General features: G+C 51.6%; 6 protein-coding genes across 6 annotated transcripts; 5 read left to right on the forward strand and 1 right to left on the reverse strand.

Annotated features, from left to right (window-relative positions):
• Positions 1-1,255: 1,255 nt before the first annotated feature.
• Positions 1,256-5,030, forward strand: SCP_0606260 (hypothetical protein; the record flags this gene model as incomplete). The annotated part of the gene is made up of 12 exons (XM_027759759.1): positions 1,256-2,137; positions 2,190-2,572; positions 2,625-2,793; positions 2,846-3,077; positions 3,130-3,255; positions 3,322-3,352; positions 3,407-3,693; positions 3,774-3,882; positions 3,934-3,964; positions 4,017-4,523; positions 4,581-4,888; positions 4,940-5,030. 12 exons carry the CDS (start codon positions 1,256-1,258, stop codon positions 5,028-5,030), a joined length of 3,156 nt encoding a protein of 1,051 aa, XP_027615560.1.
• Positions 5,031-5,305: 275 nt separating this feature from the next.
• Positions 5,306-7,539, reverse strand: SCP_0606270 (predicted protein; the record flags this gene model as incomplete). The annotated part of the gene is made up of 5 exons (XM_027759760.1): positions 5,306-5,467; positions 5,526-5,696; positions 5,749-6,509; positions 6,561-6,678; positions 6,976-7,539. The coding sequence occupies 5 exons, from the start codon at positions 7,537-7,539 to the stop codon at positions 5,306-5,308; spliced, it is 1,776 nt and encodes a 591-aa protein (XP_027615561.1).
• Positions 7,540-8,703: 1,164 nt separating this feature from the next.
• On the forward strand, positions 8,704-12,011 carry SCP_0606280 (hypothetical protein; the record flags this gene model as incomplete). The annotated part of the gene is made up of 2 exons (XM_027759761.1): positions 8,704-10,971; positions 11,040-12,011. The coding sequence occupies 2 exons, from the start codon at positions 8,704-8,706 to the stop codon at positions 12,009-12,011; spliced, it is 3,240 nt and encodes a 1,079-aa protein (XP_027615562.1).
• Positions 12,012-13,048: 1,037 nt separating this feature from the next.
• On the forward strand, positions 13,049-15,129 carry SCP_0606290 (hypothetical protein; the record flags this gene model as incomplete). The annotated part of the gene is made up of 3 exons (XM_027759762.1): positions 13,049-13,100; positions 13,311-14,536; positions 14,587-15,129. The coding sequence occupies 3 exons, from the start codon at positions 13,049-13,051 to the stop codon at positions 15,127-15,129; spliced, it is 1,821 nt and encodes a 606-aa protein (XP_027615563.1).
• A 311-nt stretch (positions 15,130-15,440) lies between these two features.
• On the forward strand, positions 15,441-16,825 carry SCP_0606300 (NADPH-dependent conjugated polyketone reductase C1; the record flags this gene model as incomplete). The annotated part of the gene is made up of 9 exons (XM_027759763.1): positions 15,441-15,471; positions 15,544-15,648; positions 15,716-15,864; positions 15,918-16,030; positions 16,084-16,165; positions 16,227-16,321; positions 16,373-16,498; positions 16,554-16,606; positions 16,668-16,825. The coding sequence occupies 9 exons, from the start codon at positions 15,441-15,443 to the stop codon at positions 16,823-16,825; spliced, it is 912 nt and encodes a 303-aa protein (XP_027615564.1).
• A 960-nt stretch (positions 16,826-17,785) lies between these two features.
• On the forward strand, positions 17,786-18,656 carry SCP_0606310 (predicted protein; the record flags this gene model as incomplete). The annotated part of the gene is made up of 5 exons (XM_027759764.1): positions 17,786-17,918; positions 17,978-18,071; positions 18,126-18,382; positions 18,443-18,514; positions 18,628-18,656. 5 exons carry the CDS (start codon positions 17,786-17,788, stop codon positions 18,654-18,656), a joined length of 585 nt encoding a protein of 194 aa, XP_027615565.1.
• Between the last annotated feature and the right edge of the window lie 209 nt (positions 18,657-18,865).

Genomic DNA, 18,865 nt, shown 5'->3' on the forward strand with positions numbered 1-18,865 from the left:
CATCTCAACGAACGACTCATAGTTCATGCACATGGTACATGTGTTTACAGGTACAGTTATCTACCGGTCCTTGAGACACCCAAATCTTCTTAAATCTGGCAAACATTCGCCCGTTCTCTAATCTTAGATCAGAGTGAAGATCCTGAATTCTACATACTTCTTCTTACATTATCATAAATTTTAAGCTCTATCCACCAAGTGTACATCTGCCTTGAGTGGAATCAGTTGCAAAACTCGTTATCCTTGAGACAGTGTGACACCTCATCAATCATTGCCTGATTTGGAATGATTTGGCTGACAAATTCCTTTTTAGGGATATGATGTGACACCTGGCGCCGCGGTGAGCCGTCTTCAACCTGTCTCAAGGATGCTCTAAAGTGCATTTATATGCTCCTCTCTAGCTTGATCCCCTTGCAATGCATTTAGGCATCAAGTTGAATGTTATTCAGTAGACTTGTGAAGGTTTTTGATTTTTGTGAGCCCAGAGGAGCTCAGGACCTTGCACAAGAAATTTGGGCTTTGAGTCATTTTTACATCTTTCCAGCTCTCAGAAATCATCTAAGCAAATCTAGTCTCCAATATTTTTGTAGGAGTATGTCACATAGTACTAATACATGTACAAAAAAACTCCAAGGCAAAACGTGAAAAAGTGAGTGAGAAAAAGCCAAGTGTCTCAAGGAGTGGTAGTGTCTCAAGGACCGGTAGATGACTGTATGTATGTGAAGCTTGTACTTTGTAGATACTTCATTGCCGGCAAAATATATCTCTGAGCTCAGTGTATACAGACACCACGTGGTTTCCACACATATCGACAAACTCGGTGGACTAAGCCCTTGAACGCAGTGCATGTTTCAGTCGGAAATACGTTGTTCGTCCACCACTATGCTCCAGCAACCAATGCCATCCCGGTCTTTATGAAAGTGCAGCTTGAAGCTAAATTTTGTCACTATTATACGCTCGCAGATCTCATTGTCTACGATGGAAGTATCAAACGTTCGCGCCTGTTGTCTCACGCTTGCGCATTCACTCCGTGCTCAGTTCCCTTACCTCCGTCCCCCGAATCTGGCGGTACATATTCGTGCTTACGTCGTGGGTGTACCGCTCCGCTGAGAACCGTAGGCCGCCGAGTCGAACCAAACGGAAGCAAACCGATCAAGAGAGAGCAGAGCCGATCGTTCAACTAAGTTTCTGCTTTAGGAAATACGCGTGGTCGCCGTCTACCGCGACGAGCTCATCGTCTTGTGAGACGAGCTCGATGCCTCCCAAGAGCTCCGCTCCGTCCGAGACCCCTACGCGCTACTCGTTCTCGACGGCGGCTGGGACGTCGTCCAGCAACAAGCCTCGTGCGTATTCTAATGCGTCGCTAGCTAGCGATTTGAGCGGCGTTACCACTGTCGTGCCCGTTAAGCGCAACGGGACCATCATCGAGCGGGACGACGACACGCACTCGAGGTCGGTGAATGTGACGCCCGTGCCCCTCCCATCGCTCGGTCCCAAAAAACTGGTCAGCGCGATACCAGGTCTGTTTTCATCTCGTCGAATCTCCATTCCACTACCGCCGACGTCGTTCGTCGATCCGAGTATGTCGACGCCCAGCGTCACGTCCTCGGCGATGAAGTCGAGAAACGCGCCTTCATCCGTTAGGCAAAACAGCTCGCCCACCGTGGCAAAGCCCGTGCCTTCCGTGGCTGCCTCGCGCCGGACGGTGCGCTCTACGTCCGTGTCCCTCTTCGCTTCTGATTCAGGGAATTCTGTGAAACTACCACCACCTGCAACGCCGAGGTCGCGAGTGATGTCCACGCCGCGCATGACTCCCTCATACTCAAAATCTAGCTCCATCGCACCCTTGAGTATTCTCTCATCGCCAGACGTTTCCAAGACACAGGTGAGGACGCCGCCCCAAAAATCAACGCCGCGACGTCAGAGGACACCGAGCGGAAAGCCCTCGCCGCGGACGCCAGCCAAGAACGCGTCTCCTTCTCCATTTCCCAAGAAGCTATCGGACGTCGACACTTCGATCACGTCGCTAAAGCTGACGGTGAACGGCGAGGAAGACGGGCCGTTCTCGATATGGGACGGGGACGACATGACGCTGGACATGGTTACGGACGTGAACGAAGGCGAGGTGGACGAGGAGGTGCGCGGTCTGGAGCCTGTGGCATGATCAATGCTGACTGCGTGTGCCGCAGATGGAACGCGCGCTTCAGGAAGTCAATAACGTGCACTCTCGCAAGCTGCTGCACTACAAACGGCTGCTGGAGCGCGCACAGGCCTCTACTGCTGCGCAGCTGCATGCGCTTCAGGCGGAGGTTCGCATCCTACGCGAGAATGAACGTGAACATCAGGGCAGCGGCATGGTCGCGTTCCCCGCAGAGGATAGTGATGGATACTGCACTTGCGGCGGAAAGAGACGGAAGGAGTACTGGAGCGGGTATCGCGGCGGCGAAGACGACGGTATACGCGGCGAGGTAGACCTCGCGACAGCACTCAGGGGGGATGGGAGCGGGAGGTTCAATGAGATCGAGGTGAGACGGGCTGTGAGAGGACTTGGAAGGGATGATCGAATGCGATTGTAAGTCTGCTCATCCTTTGGCATTCCCTTTGCTGACATGGATGGAGGATAGAATCAGCATTATCTTGGATTCGTGCATGCCAGGCGACATCCGCCTGCAGATCCTGCTTTTGGAAAAATATGCTAAGTCGACGTTCGACATCGTCGGGAACCTCGCCCAGGACCTTGTGTTCAAGGTGTTCAAATGGCTCAGCGTGAAGGAGCTCCTCGGCATCGAGCCTGTGCGTCCTCTGTAATACGCGTATGATGACAATTTCACTCACCTTACCGCAGGTCTCGAAGAAATGGCAAGATATGGTGCAATCGCCGGCACTCTGGCGTTTCCACTGCTTGAGGATCACAGCGACAGATCCCTTGCCCTTGCGTCCACCGTCGAAGCCAGAAGGCTGGCAACCTCTGTACCGGTCACTTCATCACAGAGAGTCCAACTTCCGGAATGCACTGCCGCAGAGCGTGCGGTTCTTGAACGGTCACACGAACTATTGCACCACCTTGCTGCTGCGCGGTAAGCGAACCAATGGCAGCCGAGAAAATACAATTGACGATCGCGTTCTCAGGCAAGCGACTCATCAGTGGGTCGTACGACGAGACAATCCGATTCTGGGATATCGAGACCGGCGAAATGAAGAAGTGCTTGCAGGTCAAGAAGCCGGTCAGCTGTGTAGACTTCCTAGCAGAGGAAGGTGTATATGCTTCCGCTGCTTGATTTGCAGGAATTAATGCTGATGTTGGGTACTTTCCGTTGCCAGAGGTCTTCGTCGTAGGATTCCACGACGTCGGGTAAAGCACGCTCACTTTGTTCAGACAATAATATGCTCACGGTGGAACTTCCAGACGTGTCCATCTCTTCTCGTCCTTGACTTTCACACCTCTCCAACAGCTCGCAGGTCATCTGAATGGCATTCGCGCGGTTGCCCTTTCTTCGAAGAATTTGGTCTCGGCTGGCGCTGACAAGGCGCTTGTATGCTGGGACTGGCGTGCAGGCACAAAGATCGTGCGATTCGGCCAGCAGACGACAGTGAACATTGGTGTGCAGATTATTGGCGGTGGACAAAACCAAGAGGAAGGCGAACGGGTTGTCGGTGTGACTATTGATGGCATCGTTCGAGTCTTCTCAATCAGTAGGTGTTCTGGCTCCTAATTTGTTTCGCTTGTCATCGTTATGATTTTGCCTGATTTACTGATATCGTTGTCCGTTCAGAACGGCGCGAGATGATCTCACAATTTAAGCTTGCGGAGCTGGGTGGAAGTGACCCTGTTCTGAGTGCAAAATTGTTGCAAGTCGGAAAGGCTCCTGATAACATGCTTCAGTGAGTATTTCGGTAGCCTATTAATTGCTCGATCCTCATCGCTATATCGAGATGGTTTGCTGCAAAGGGCACACAGATGACGGTGAGTGCACCACGATGTTTACATTTCTGCAAAACTGAGACCCGAATAATAGTGCGCAACAAGATCTGTTATCATGCATCTACAATGGACAGAGGAAGACGAACCTCCCGCCGATCTCGTACGACCACACTCTCCCTCAACTTCAGGCACACTGAGCCCGCCGGTCCCGCGCTCCATTACTGCCTCTTCATTCGCACGTTCCACGTCTTCGTTGGCGGTGCCGAAACGTCGAAGTACGCTCTCGCCGTCCACGTCCTCGAGAACTGTCTTCGCATCCTCGACTTCTACCAGTATGAAGGGTCGATTGTCGTTGAATACTAGTAATTCCACAGGCCCTCCAATGAGTCCGATCAATATATCCTCACGCACCACAACTCCGATCTCGACTTCAGGGTCGCCATTCGCCGTTCGCTTCGGCCGCGCTGCTGTGCTCACGGCACCTCCGAAGTTGGTCGGTATCGTGGATACCCCAGACGTAGCATTAGGCGCTGTCGATCCCAGGAAGAGACGAGTGGTCACTGCGACGCGCTTCAGCACAAGACTAGGCGCGAATCGCACTGTAAGTGGTTGAGTTGCGTAAAAATATATTGCGTATGCCTCATTACCTCTCTGGCAGATCTTCATGTCGACGCATCGTGACAAAGATGAAACTAAGCGTGCGACTGATGATGATAATGAAGATGATCAAGTAGATGGCGGGCGCACGCCGTCTCCTGTGGTGGACCTTGACACTGATATCCTGCCACTGACAGGTGCATGGAGCGCGTTAGCAGAAGGAGATGCTATGGGATCTGCAGGCATGAAGGGTCTGCTTGGTCAGCTGCCAGCGAAGTTCCAGGGTTTGGCCACACCGGAAAAGAATCCGATGTCCATGCAATTGAGCCACGAGGAGGTAGTGGTTGGTTGTGCAGATGGCACCATTTAGTGAGTTCCCATCGCTATTCCTGGAGGCCAGTGAGACTGAGTATTGTCTAGTGTGATGAACTTCGTTGGTTACGAGTATCAGAAGAAGAGGGAGACGGTCGTCAGCGACTCGCTGGAAAGCGCGGAGGATGAAGAATACTGAGTCGACATTTTGGATTTGCTCAACGATATGGACGTTAGTCAACAGCCGCTCGTTTCGTCGTTATCATGCTCTGGTTTTTGCACTATGGGATTGTATTCTCTAATTCAACTCTCCTCGTCTTCTAATATATATGCGTCCGATGTCGCTGTATCGCTGGCCCAGTACCAGCTGCAGACGTCCCATTCCTTTCATTTATTGACATTGCCATTAACAAAAGAAAAGCTTGTGGATCAGCACCTAAGAAGCCAAGGATGCCAGTCGCAATTGTCGGAACGTTACACGGGATCCCACATGAGATCGTTTAGCATGACCCCTACGTCTCGTGAAAGCCGTAGTGCGACCTCGTACGAGATCCCACACTTGAAAGTGGGAGCCATATCAAGCTTATCTGGAGGAGACGTGCGCAGAAGCAGGCGCATCGACGCCAACTCCATGATCTGTTTCACATCGTCATTTTGGGGCGCCTTAGCAAGGACTGGAACAGGAGAGACTGACCTCGGCATAGAGCGCAACTCGGGAGATCTCCATATCAGTGTACTCTCCTGGTAGACTGTACTGCGGTGCAGGTGGGCGCATCTCCACGTCGTGTTCCTCTAGCAGTACACCAAGGATTGCCAGCAACCTATCCAACGGGAATGTAGTCGGGCCCAACAGCCTCTGTGGGATCTGCAATCACAATGTCAGAACACTCCACATTTCAGACCACGACAGGGCACACCTTCACACTCCCGCCAGTTGTCCCAGGCTTTACCTTCCTTGGACTGCCACCTTTCCGCCGCCGCCGCTTTGTCCGCTCGTCGGGGCCCCGGCCAAACATCCGTATGTCACTCTTCGGAGGGTTCGTACTAGCCAGGAACGCAGCAACGAGCACGAACTTGGCAAGCCGAGGTAGGTCGCCCAGTCCTTCACCAGTATCCTCGCTCGCAATGCTGAGGACGGGCATGGCAGAGGATGCTTGCCCTGGTGGAAGAGCGAGAATGTTCGCAGGAGCCGCGTGCATGCGCACCCAGGCTGCGGCGCTCGTTAGGCGTGGGTAGAGAGCTTCTAGAGCTGTGGTGAAGGAGGGAGTGAAGAGGCGTATAAGTCGAATGCGCGTGTCCTCCGTCGGCGGACCGAGCTCGGGTTCTTCTAGTGGCGCATCGTCCATGCGTTCGTCCTCGCTGTCTGGAATTTCAACGTCTTCATCGTCCTCGCCGCGATGATTTCCATTCATGCGTGTGGCACGATGCAAACGGAACTCTTGTACCTTGCGCCGGTGTTCATCGAGTACAGGCTTGACGAATCCGGGCCAGAACGCCGCGGCGATGTATGCAAGCTCGTGAGGGTCGTCCGTGAACGGCGAGCAAATACTATAGAGAGTTGCTATAAAGTGGATATAGAGCGGGCGAAGCGAGAGATTATAGGTGTCTGCATCTACTAGACTGGAATCTGGTGGAGTCGGCGAGGAAGGAAATGACGAGGCGAGGATGTCCAAAGTAGCTGGTATGGAAGTGAGACCGAGAATAGAACTCGCTTCGCGGTAAGACGTACCCTGTTTGGATAGCGCTGGTACATCCATGTAGTAGGGCTCGGGTGAAGCACCAAGCGGAGGTCGTAGATCTTCCCATCTGACATGGGACAGAAGGATAGTGACGACATCAACCCGAGCCTGTACAGCAAGATAGGAGTTGTTGAGTACAGAATACGTACGCGTGTAGGATGCAGAACCAGAAGATGGAAGGGGAAAAAGGCACGATGAAAGTACAAGGCAACGGTTACTCCGCGGGTCAGCGTGAGAGTATGACTGGCGTACGGAACAGCAGAACGAACAAAATTGATGATTGTGGAAAGCATGGCACTGATGTGAGGGCATATTGAGCATGGATGGCCCGTAAAGGTCAACGACCCATATTCAGGCCATACTCATATACCCGAGATAGCTATCCGCTGAGGTGATATCACTTACCAGCTCAGCCAAGCGCGTAAGTGGCACCAGGAGGTCTGGAAGGTTTTCCTTGAGTCGTTCTGCCCGCTCGACAAAGAGGACTAGCCTGCACTTCTGTTGAATGCCTAAGGGTGCTTCCTTCGCCTTACCTTTGCCTTTTCGCGTTGATTGTGGCGATGGCCCGCCAGCCTCCGACTCCAACTGCGAGTGGACGGCCATGAGGCCGTGGAGAAAAGTATCTAAATTCTCGTTCCACCGTTGACCTTCACGGTCAGCGCCGGACCAGTTGGCCGAACCGTCTTCCCAGCTGGGCTGCCAGCATGCAACGGCGTTCAGGACGGTATCGTAAAACAGACGGGGCGTAAAGCAGGACACTGCGTTCACAAACGCATACGTCAGCTTTACAGGATGCTTCGATGTAGATGCAGTGTCGGAAAGAGTCGATAGGACAGAGCGTACGGCAGAAGAGGTTATTTTAGGTGCTTCAGGATCATAGATGAATATGAACGGCGGTGGGCAGATATTGAGTAAAGTCGACAACGACAACGCAATATCCTCATGCAAAGAATGTGTAAAACCGTTCATAGTTCTACTGTCAAGATTCCGCGATGTGAGTAATTCACGATTGACCGTGACGTTCGGCCACTCACCTTTCTACCAGTGCTGCTACTCTAAGTTGACGATGTATACCGGCCGAACACAGCTCGTATAGTCTAAGGAATCACACGAAATACAGAGACTTCAGGCCGGTTGTAGTGCCGTTCAGTGGAAGGCGACGAAGTTGCCAACGCGTCCGCGATCCTGCGCGAATGTACATGGTCACGTGCACGTTCCTCAGTCCGTTTCCGAGTCCACTTGCAGTGACACTTCAGATTACTCTTACCCCCGTGTGCATCCCAATCTGTGGTTCACATGCACATGTAATGCTTCTGCAACAAGGAATAGCCCGATAGTGTATGCTTCTTCCTGGAATATGATCAGGATTCGCAAGTTCAATAAATGTTTCAGAAAGCCAAGCTTCAACCTGTGCGTTCTATTATTGACCAACACACTCAATGATTTTTATTTGGAACAGATTGTGCACTTGAGAATAGTTCCTTCTTCGTATACCGTATGCCTGATAGGCGACACTAGACCGATGGTAAAGGGAATTCTTCCGAAGACTGCTTGTACCGTGTTGTACGTACTGCCAGATCCAGAACGTATTGCACGAGAATTGACAGTTTGGTGATTGGGTTTGAGTTCATCTTCCGCAATCGGCAAATTTGACTCTCTGGCTGCCTTATGCGCGTGCATGCAGCGAGGCGATAAAAAGTGCTCCTCTGCCGCGGACGCGCTTTTTATCCTCCTTCCACTCGCATAGCTATGTCACATCCAGTCAACTGGCCTAAGTCTACTTTCTACTACCCAGTCGGAAATACAGCACCTGTCTGTCTCACCCAGTGTCTATCTCCAGAAGAGCCTGCAAATGTTCTGCTGTTAGGCTGTGGTGATCCGCGCAGTATCCTCGACACGCTTCATGGTGGTAGCAAAATTCCAGGTAGTGAGTTGTTGATCTGCTTCGTCGTCACTTCAACCTTTAACCTTCTCTACCGCTGTGAAGCTCCGCGCAAACTAGACTTCACGTGCTGTGATTTCGAACCCGCTGTACTCGGTAAATGATGCTGCTCCAGCAGGATCGCTTTCTGACATTATCCTGGTATAGCGAGGAATGTTCTTCTATTCTCGTTGGTCGTCGACAGTCGTCCCATGGATCTCGTCTGGAATATCTTCTATCATTTCAAGATTGACGATGACTCCTTGGCTTTACTCATGTCACAATGCGAAAAGCTCGTTGATATGTCCACCGACCTTGAAGCTTGGCTCACTTCCTCTTATTCTCGCTTTTTGCGGGTGTGCGATCGCCGTACACTTTCACAGCTTAATCGTCAATGGAAAGTTTATGTTACTGCCAAGGACTTCTCAAGAAGCAAGAACAGCACTTTGTGGTCTACTTACTCACGCCTCTACAACGATCGATTTGGTACGGATGAGACCCCCACTCTCAATTTCAGCGTCGCTCGATCCGTTGGCCCGTTCTGGGCAGATGCGGTGTTCATCCTGGGGAAACATTTCCAACACTTCTGGAAGACTGGAACACTTTATACAGAACCCACCGTCATTGCTTCGGCAAGCAATATCAATCCGACTTTCATCTACTCGATGGCTGGGGAAGGATGCGGTGTTCACTACGGGACCTATCCTCTGCAATGTTTCCATTTGGCACCTGTATTTTGCGCATCGCGGACTGAAGCCGTTGAAGTTAGTGACTTCATCTCCTGCGCCAAGTTACAATTCCAGTGCTGGTGTGATTCCTTCAGGGAAGCCGTTTCACCAAATTCAAGGGATGTCGTTACCATCAGATTCTTCGCAGGAGATGCACTTGCACTGTGCCATACCCTTTCCCATTGTCATCTCACGTCCTCTATTTCCGCTTCCCTGCATGTTTCTGCGTGGGCAGGAGATGAGCTCGTGCTTGACGGTGGAGACTACGATACGAAGTCGGCATTTGCAGCACCTACCACATTCAATGTTGTCGACACGTCCAACATTATTGACCATGTCGGGTTGTTGAATGTTCTAATTGCTGTGGTACCTGTCCTCGCCTATGGACCATCATCCACGCTCTATACTGAGGGTCTTCAGGTCAAGCCTGGAAAAGACGCAGCAACAATGTTTGTCGACCGCCTCTGCGCCGATATTCCGGCGATCGCACTAATTTTTGGCCTCACACCCACTGCTTATGTCTCAAGGTTCAACACTCATTCGAATGCCCATGAACTCATGTTCTCACACGCAGTCGCCAATCCGCATTATCACGAGCGAGTTGCATGGAGGATCCCAAATCTCTGTGATTCAGCGGCACTTAGCAAAGACGTGGTCCATCCTTCATTCGAACACTCTGCCCTTGCGAGACTCCTGTATGACATCTACTACCGCATGTTTCAGCACGAGGACATTGTGCGGAACCTCCAGAACCTGACAATCACCAATTCCGACATACACTACCATAGAAGCACCTTCGCAGCCCTCCTAGGCTTGGTGAAATCGCGAGTTTACACGGACTGGGATGCTGTCATGGTCCATATATTCGATATGCTTCATACGGACCACAGACTGATCTTAGGCTCCAATAACTATCAAGAGCTTTGTTGCCAGCTTCATATTCGGGGGATCTACAGTGTCGACACTATGAGACCCATGCAGACTGTCGTCGACATCGATCGGTCAAGTGGCATCTTCAAAGGGTGGAGCAGCGTACCACCTGTGGTGTGTCTCGTTTTGGTCGTCCCGAGGTCTAAACTCCAGATTTTTGAGAAGAGGACCAGGGAGAAAGTTGGATCTCCCATACTGCAGGTGGAGGTCAGAGGCCAGGCGTACCACAACGTCTTTTCGGCGATACAGGTGACACTCGGCAGTGTTTCTCTTCAGGGCAGTGGGAGCAATGCCCGCGCTGTTCTGACGGAAGACATAGCCGGATGGTCTGGTTTGTCGCCTCTGGTCGTCTCTGTGTGGATGCCGGCATACAACCTCGCCTGCGAACAGTCTTCCCCAAAGATCAGCCTTGGCATTCACTCGACACCCGCTACCACGATGGCGTTCAAGGATGAGCTTGGACTGCGGATGACTCTATTCACCACCGAGCTTACAGACTCGAACTTCGTGCACATCGTTTCTGAACGTCCTAATCGTCCCCGCGAGCTGGCATGCCTACGAGCCTCTGTCGAGTCGCCCGTAAAACCGATCCAGCGAGTTGATGTAGCCCTGGATGAAATCTCGGTTGCCACTTTGTCAGCGAAATGGGACGTTGCGCATCTCCCAAACCTTGACACTCGCGCAGAAGTGAAGCACGAGCAGGTATCTTCTTGTTCGCTGAAGCTGAGATGGGACAACGCCGAGAACAGTTTGGTGTATCCCTTCCCTATTGACGGCTCACAAGCGAAGCTTCGGGTGGCCCGCAAGTCCGGTTGGGTTGAGGTGAGTCATCAACTTGTGCTCGAGCTTGATGTATCGGACATGGTGGCTGAACGAGATGGATGCTGCAGGCGATCGTGCCGGTATCCCGGCCTCTCAAAGGCAGTTTCTGCACGAAGAACTTCTCTCCGATCATAACCCCGAACGGACCACCGATTCTTTGGAACATTCATCGCGTCAACTTGGACCACCTTCCTGTTATTGATGTTGCCCAAGTGCAATTGTCTTCTAGGCTCAATTCTCATTTTGCAATGGCGTTTTCTGACCGCGAGGCTAGCCTTCGGCAACAATTTGCATCACTTTCCACACCTCCGCCAGATCTTCTGTTGCAAGTAAAAGACACTATCCAATGCCTCTTGTCTCGGACCATGAAGAAGAATGCAAGGCACATGTTTGCTCTCGCAGATCCTGCGCGCGGTGGAATATACACTATCATATTCGTTAACGACGTCCGACTCGATCTGCCCTCCCATACCGTCGTAGCAGATGTGTGCATTCTACCCCTCACCACGGGTCGGGTTAATAACCTCGGTCAGATCATGCACTCTCTTGCCGCCAATGGCAAGATGATAAAAATCAACACAACTGGCGATGAGGTGTCAGCCTGGAAACACTTACTCCCTGCATTCGTCGAGCGTTGCCGAACATGGAGTCACAAGCCTACATGCGAGTACCTCCGGGCAGGTACCATTCCTCTGACAGTCGAATTCGACAAGAATCCGATATGCGGGTGTGGAGAAGGCATCTCCTTGGGAGCGCTATCGAAGGTGTCACAATGGAAGAGGCTCGCCCCATATATGACGCGGGCCGCATTCTCGCAGTTTTTTGCGGTCTCGTTCATCGAAAGTGTTGGAAGCGCTTTAAAATCCATACGGCAAATTTTGAAGGCCGACACAGATGTTGCCAAGGTCTGCTCGCAATGTGGAAAATCAGGAGAATTGTTTGACTGTAGTCGTTGCAAGAAGGTGAGGTATTGCGGAGAGTCTTGCCAGAAAGCGGCTTGGAAGCAGCACAAACTGGTGTGCAAGGCGAGAGCGCCCTGAAGTCTGTAATATATGTACGATCAGCATTGCAAACGCAGTTTGTGTGAACTCATCTGCCGCCTGCGTGAGACACATCCAAAAAAAATTTCTCTGCAAAGTAACAACATTTCAGTCCATACCATTGCTGACGAAAAGGATATCATGTACAGGCCATATATATGTACCAAATGGTGTGTCAAGCTGCTCAAGCACCTCGCAAAAACTTGGGAGATCCCGTCGTGATATGTCACGCGTCACGCGAGATCAAATGTCTTGCTAGGTTTGGAAAGCGTAGTATTGCCACCGAGACTCGGTCACAAGCTCAGAGAAGAGACGCGTAGGGTGCTCCCTTCCATCCCACTCAGAGGATCCTGTAGTCCAATACAGTACACTATCTCATAATACATAACTTTGTAATGCATAATACCTCATAGTGCATAGGCCTTGGGCGGTACAAAGCTGCCCTTCACAGCCAAAATCCAGTGTCATGATGCATAAAATCTCACAATGCGTAGGAAAATCCGTGCGCCAATGCTATGTGTTATGTAGTGTTACGTTCAACTCGGTAACTCAAATCACCTCACCTGTCGAGTTAGCCAACCCGCACCGACTCGAGAGTCGACGCCACCGAGTTGATACGAGATGGACCAGTCCTGGCTTCTGATTGGCCCAGAGCCTTAACCCACTCCAACTCACTCCACCGAGTTATGGCGAGTTCGTCCGACTCAACTCAACTCGCGGCAACAATAACGTTATATGAGATAGTGTATTCTTCCGGGATGAGAAATCCAACGTGACGCGTGACGTGTAACGGATGACCCTACTGTGACAGAAGACGTCGTGACTCGTCAGTCACAAAACATCCTTCGTGTCTGTCGACGAGTCATCACAGGCACGCGAGAACTCAACTGGTACGGTGTATGCACCTTGAATTGGTTGACTTTTACACTACGACTCACCAGGTATTCAGGAAGTCCAGTGGGAAATGGAGATCCACTAATATTCGCTCGAGAGACGGCCGAAGAACTGGAGCAAATTGAATACGTGGCATTCTGTAGATGCGACATCCTTCAAAAATTTCCATAAGTCGAAAACAAGAAGAATGTGTAGGTAAGTTGCCCTTCTTATGACCTACAGTGGTGGTTTCTCGCGCTCTGGTGTTACGTTCGAATATGATCGAGCTTCTTGGGTAAGACACCAATCCAGTCCATGAGACAGAAATAGGGGCAGACGGTGTTACACCTACTCTCATCTCTTTCTTCCACCGCTGGCATTCTTCTTATCGTCTCCAGCGTTGTGTTTATTGACCAAGGATGGCAGTTGCTGCAAACCTTTTTACTTCACCCCCAGTCAGCGATCCTACCCGACGTATGTCCCGGCGCTACTCTCTGCAACACACCACGCCCTCTCCCCTGGGGCGTAGAACTACGTTCGGGGAGATCAAGAACAGAGGATCGGACGTCACTGCCGATGCTATCAATGATCACGCTGGTGCCGGCTCTTCCGATGCGAATGCAGATCATGAGAACAGATGTCAGAACACACGTCCCACCGAGGCTGCAGTTCTTTCTCCCTCATGTCGTACACCCACTGCGCCTCTGCGGCCGAGTCTTATTCCCAAGTCACCCAAAGCTGTCTGCCATAAGCCTGCTCCGCAACTCCTTCCAGTTACACAGCTTTCGTCATCGCTCGTCCCGTCTTCTGCAACTGGACGTCGTCGTAGAAGCCGTACTGTTGTCGATGTGGCTCCTCACTCTACGCCGATTGCGTTCGCCTCTGATACGATGAACTATATTCCGCCAGAAAGCTCTCTCTCGCTCTGTATTCCGTCAGAGTTGAGCCATATCCCAGCCTCTTCGATCCTTCTGCCTACTCCGTCCTTCCTAGCTCTCCAGAAGACTACATCGTATAGTCGTCTTTTCCGCACTTCTGCCATGCTTTCTGTTGGGTCTGCTGCGCTTTGGGCTGAATCATCTCTTCTCCTTGCAACGCCATCTTTCTCCGCTCTGGGTGATTCTGAGTCAATTCATGCCGTGCCGCTTCACGAGTGTTCGCCGATCCATATCTACAGTGTGAAGCCCGTGTCCAGAGGAACCATACAGCATCCTGCGCCTAGTCTTGATTCATCTCGCAGCCGCTCTGCAGCTACGCTTGTACATGCTATGGAGTACTCAGCCCCTGGGCCTAGCGATCTCATAAAAAGCTCTTTACCGGTTCTTGATAACATGCCCTGTCTGCCTGCTACGGACGAAGAAGAGGGTACGTGTAATTCGCGGAGGAACAACGGATACCAGAACATGACGAAGGAACATCTGGGCTTCCCGCGAGATTTTCTGGATTTGCTGATCGACTTGGAGCATCTGGCCACCAAGGTGAAGTGTCTTCCGATCCCTCGACCGCCTACTGTGTCCTGGTCCGATATGGATACTGCGCTACTCGTATCACCCGCTGGGGGCAGCTATGTGCATCCATACACCAACTCGAAGGCGGACGTAACCGCGCCGAAGTCCAACTGCCGCTCGACTAAGCCTGAATCCGGACTCAAGGTTCGTGTGTATTCAACGTCATCCGTCGAGTTGCTATAATGTTCAAGCAGGTCCCTTCGTGTCGTCGCGGCTCTCTCACAGTCTCTCCTCTGCCCGACGGTACCTCCTCTCCTACAATTACTTCACCTATTTATCATGACAGCTCTCAATATGCGCACAAGCCATCAAGACGTCTTCCGCATCGCTCTCTCGCTACCACCCAACTTCCGAATCCACTGACACCTCATCGTATTCTAGAAGCCCCCCAAACCTCCAAAACGCATCCGCCAGATCCCAAAACAAATTGCGGTCCTCCTGTTCCCCGTCATTCTCTCGATCATGATGTGCCGATGCCCTCAAAGTTGCCTGCTCCACGCTCGTCTGTGACTCCAAGAGTTTCCGGGATCAAGTCTCTGTTCCGGCCCCGTCACTCTCTTCCTTCTGGGTACTCTGAAACTACCTCTACCAAGCCAGCCCTGCGCTCCCCTGGCAGGCCTCTTCAGTCCTCTCGTCCGGCTGACAGTATCCGATCAAGCAGTGGTAGTGCGCAGGGAAAACATATCACGAGGAAGTTTCTGAAGTCAGAAGGGAAGGAGTCTTTCCTGCAGATGTAGTTCTGTGTGTTGCTGTCTCTATGTTTTTTTACCCTCTTACAAACTTGTTCGCGATTATTCGGATGACATGGCAATACGGAAGTTGATCGTCTGTCTATGACGTTGTATGCCCCTAACCCGAGTCAAGGGGCAGCAATAACTAGTACTGCCTCCGAGTCCGCAGCGGATGTCCCCTATTTTCAGCACAGGAACCTTGGCCATGCGGCGTGACCGTGGTGACATCTTTCTTCCACGGGTATAATACCCACGACATGCGCAACCTGACCTTTGTGCAGTTCTCCTGTTTCCCGTAACCTTGAGCAGTCATCGAAATGACTTGGGACTTGATTAAGCTGAACGACGGTGAGTAGATCGGGTGCACAATGCCGGGGGCTGTGTTAAACACTTGATTCTGACATGTCCTGTTTCGTTTAGGGTACAGCATCCCGAGCATTGCCTATGGCACTTGGACACTCGGACAGGGACAGTCGACTATCGACCATGTCGATGAGGCTCTCTCTGTAGGCTTCGAGCACATCGGTATGTCAAGCTAACATCTCATCCCTCCGCCTCTACTCCGCACGACATAAATCAATGCCTCACGCAGACACTGCCCAGTCATATAGGAACGAAAGGGAGGCAGGCCTTGCATTCGCGGAAAGTGGTCTGGCACGGACAGATGTCTTCATCACTACCAAGTACTCGGGATTGGACGGCTTGGACGTCGAGACGTCTATCCAAAACAGTCTGGAAAATGTGCGTATTGATGTAACTACTCTCATCTACTGCCAGCTGACATTCCGGCGCAGCTCGGTGTGAAGTATGTGGATCTCTACCTCATCCACTCCCCTGGTTTGGCCCGGCCGGACATCCCTACTGCTTGGGCGAAGATGGAGAAGATCAAAACTGATGGTTTAGCGAAGTCAGTTTTTTCCGACGTCGTCGTCTGATTGCAATTTACAACAAGGTGTCCAGGAGCATCGGTGTGAGCAATTTCAACGTGCAGCAGCTCGAAACGCTCCTTGCGTCCTGTAAGGTCAAACCTGTCGCGAACCAGGTGTGAAGCCCTTTAATTCACATTAACTCCGCTTCGCTGATCGCTCGGGTCCTGCTCATAGATTATCTTTCATCCATATGCTCTTGAGCAACAGTGGCCTATCGTCGAATATGGAAACAACCATGGCGTTGTCAGCGAGGCGTATAGTGCCCTTATGTGCGTACTTAGATTTAAGGCATGTTTTTGTGACTCATTGGGCTTACCTAGCCCACTGACCCGCCAACCTGGTGGTCCCGTTGATGCTCCAGTCGAAGCTATCTCAGAGCGCCTCAACGCGAAGCCTGAGCAGGTTCTTCTTGCGTGGGCGAAGGCCAAGGGCACCGTGGTCGTGACGTACGTGCACTGTCGAATCGAGATAAGACCATGAGTTAATCTTTCCTGACCTTAGTTCGAGTACGAAGAAGGAGCGTATGGAGGGTTACATGGCTGCAGGAGAGCTGGGTGCGTGTCAGACTAGTTTGAATACGTCAGATGTCTCACTTGAAAATGCCAATCGTGATAGAACTCACGAAGGAGGATATTGCCGCGATCGACGCCGCTGGCATCATGGGTGCGCGTCGCATCACCGCACGCACCTACCTCCGCCGGGCAGCCATCGCAGCACTTGTCGGTGCCGTCATACTCGGGGCTTGCAGCTGGATGGGTCTGGACGTGCTGTGAGCAATCTTTGTTGTATGTTGGGCGAGGACTCGTCCGCGTATGTGCGACATGGAATTGTACGTTTTGTATGGGTAACTGTCTTCGATGTTGATCATAAAAAATGTGTCGATACGATGTCATGGTCTGCGTTCCATTATTGTTTGGACTTCTGTCGATTGCGTAGGCGATCGTTTTCATGCTCGGGCTCAAATCATTCATTGATCTCCAAATTTGAAGTGTGGCATCTAGCAGAAAGACCCGCAACTCCTCCATGGCGTATATGCTCCAAGTTGGACGGCTTGCATCACGTCGACAAGACGGAGAGGCGCGCTGATTGATTGACCAAGCGCGTAAGAATACCCAGGCTCCGTGACGGTTGTGTCGTTACGGTGTCAATGAGGCGCTGCTGTCGCGGGTGTCAAATGCCTTGACTGGGAGCCAATGCTGTGCCTCTCTTTTCGTCTGGAGTTGCTGGGTCTTGCTGCTACCAAATGAGAGGAATAATCTGTCCCAACTGCCCAACTGCCACCCGAATGGCGAGCTGTGCAAAATGATCGAGTAGCTTGTCATGTGATCCTGACGGCAAGTGCCAGTGCGCGTCGTTCATCTCGAATTTACTCTGCTTACTAGCACACTTTACCAACACTTGCTATGAACATATCTCCAGCATGTTCCGTGAAATGTTTGGGTAGATAGCCTGAGCAAATTGCAGTGGAACGGAAGCGTTGTACGCCAAATCAACAGCCGGCGATGGCAGTGGCACTGCGACTCCATCCGCATCACCGAAAGATCAACCTGAAACACCGCAACAGCTTAGCCCTCCGATGTATATAACCCCAGAGATGCATCATGGAATTTTAGGCTGCGCCTCTCTTTCGACCATCACTTTTGCCCTCTTTTTTTCGTGGTCTCTCTGTATTTTTCCGCTAATCTTTAGCGACGAATCTTCTATCTTCACGGTTAATTTAACGAGCAGTCACGATGGGAGCTGTCCGCACACGCATGTTCTGCTGCTGTCTGCCGGTCAGATTCGGTGCGGCTTGCAGCGCCCTCATCAACTTTCTCGCCGGCGTTGCCTTCTCTGCGGTGGGATGGTATGGAGTGCACCAATACAGTGAGTGCAGGCACCTCTTCATCCTACTGGGGCTTATGAATGTGAACCTTCTGTTGCAGCTACCCACCAGGTTTCCCTCGACAAAGATGAGGAGGTCGCGCTCATTCTTTTCAGCATTACCTACACCCTCCTCGTCGTGACCGCCCTTCTTGGGTACGTTTGTCCGAGAGTGGTTCACCGGCTCGGATTGCTCACATGTTTCCGCAGACTGATCGGCTCCCTTGGTGCCATTCGTTCATTGGTCAAGAGATACGCGGTTTTCCTAGTCTTCAACACCCTCTTGACTATCGGCGTGGGCATCTACTGGATCTGGCGATTGTTCCACCGAGACGCAAACGAGTGTTCATCGCTCGAAGGCGAAGAAAGTGCCGAGCAAGTGGTACACTATGTCTGCAAGAAGGGCTTCGAGACCATCAGAATCGTCATTGTGATCGTGCTGGTCATTGTTTGGCTTTTCCAGATTGGTGAGGCGTGTTTATGTCCAATTCTATATGAAGCATTACTGATTCATTTCTATCCTTCAGCCGGAATTGCCATTGTGTTCGACTACGTCGGGCAACTTAACGAGGAGGCTGGGCTCGGGGATGACGAGAAAGGCACGAGGCCCATCATCACTGCGTACCCGGCACCTGTCGCTGACAACAGCAATGTTATGCGCACCACTTATGACGCCGCTCCTTATGACAACACCTACGCAAACGCTGCACAGCCCTCACCAATTATGAAGAGCGCATATGAGCCCACGCAGTCCGCGTGGGGCGCCGAAGCGCAGAGGAACTACGCATTCACTGGCCCGACTAATTCCTTTGGCCGGCGCTCGAATGTGTAGGCGTTTGTGGAGAAAAGTCTGCTGTTCGTGTTTGGAAGATTTTTGTTGCTCACGACTGTACATTTGTGATGATTCAGAGTAGACCAATGATTAATGACGTGGCGGTTGGAACTATATA

The sequence above is a fragment of the Sparassis crispa genome (genome assembly GCF_003851025.1).
Source record: "Sparassis crispa DNA, contig_000005F, whole genome shotgun sequence".
Classification (NCBI taxonomy): Eukaryota; Fungi; Basidiomycota; class Agaricomycetes; order Polyporales; family Sparassidaceae; genus Sparassis; species Sparassis crispa.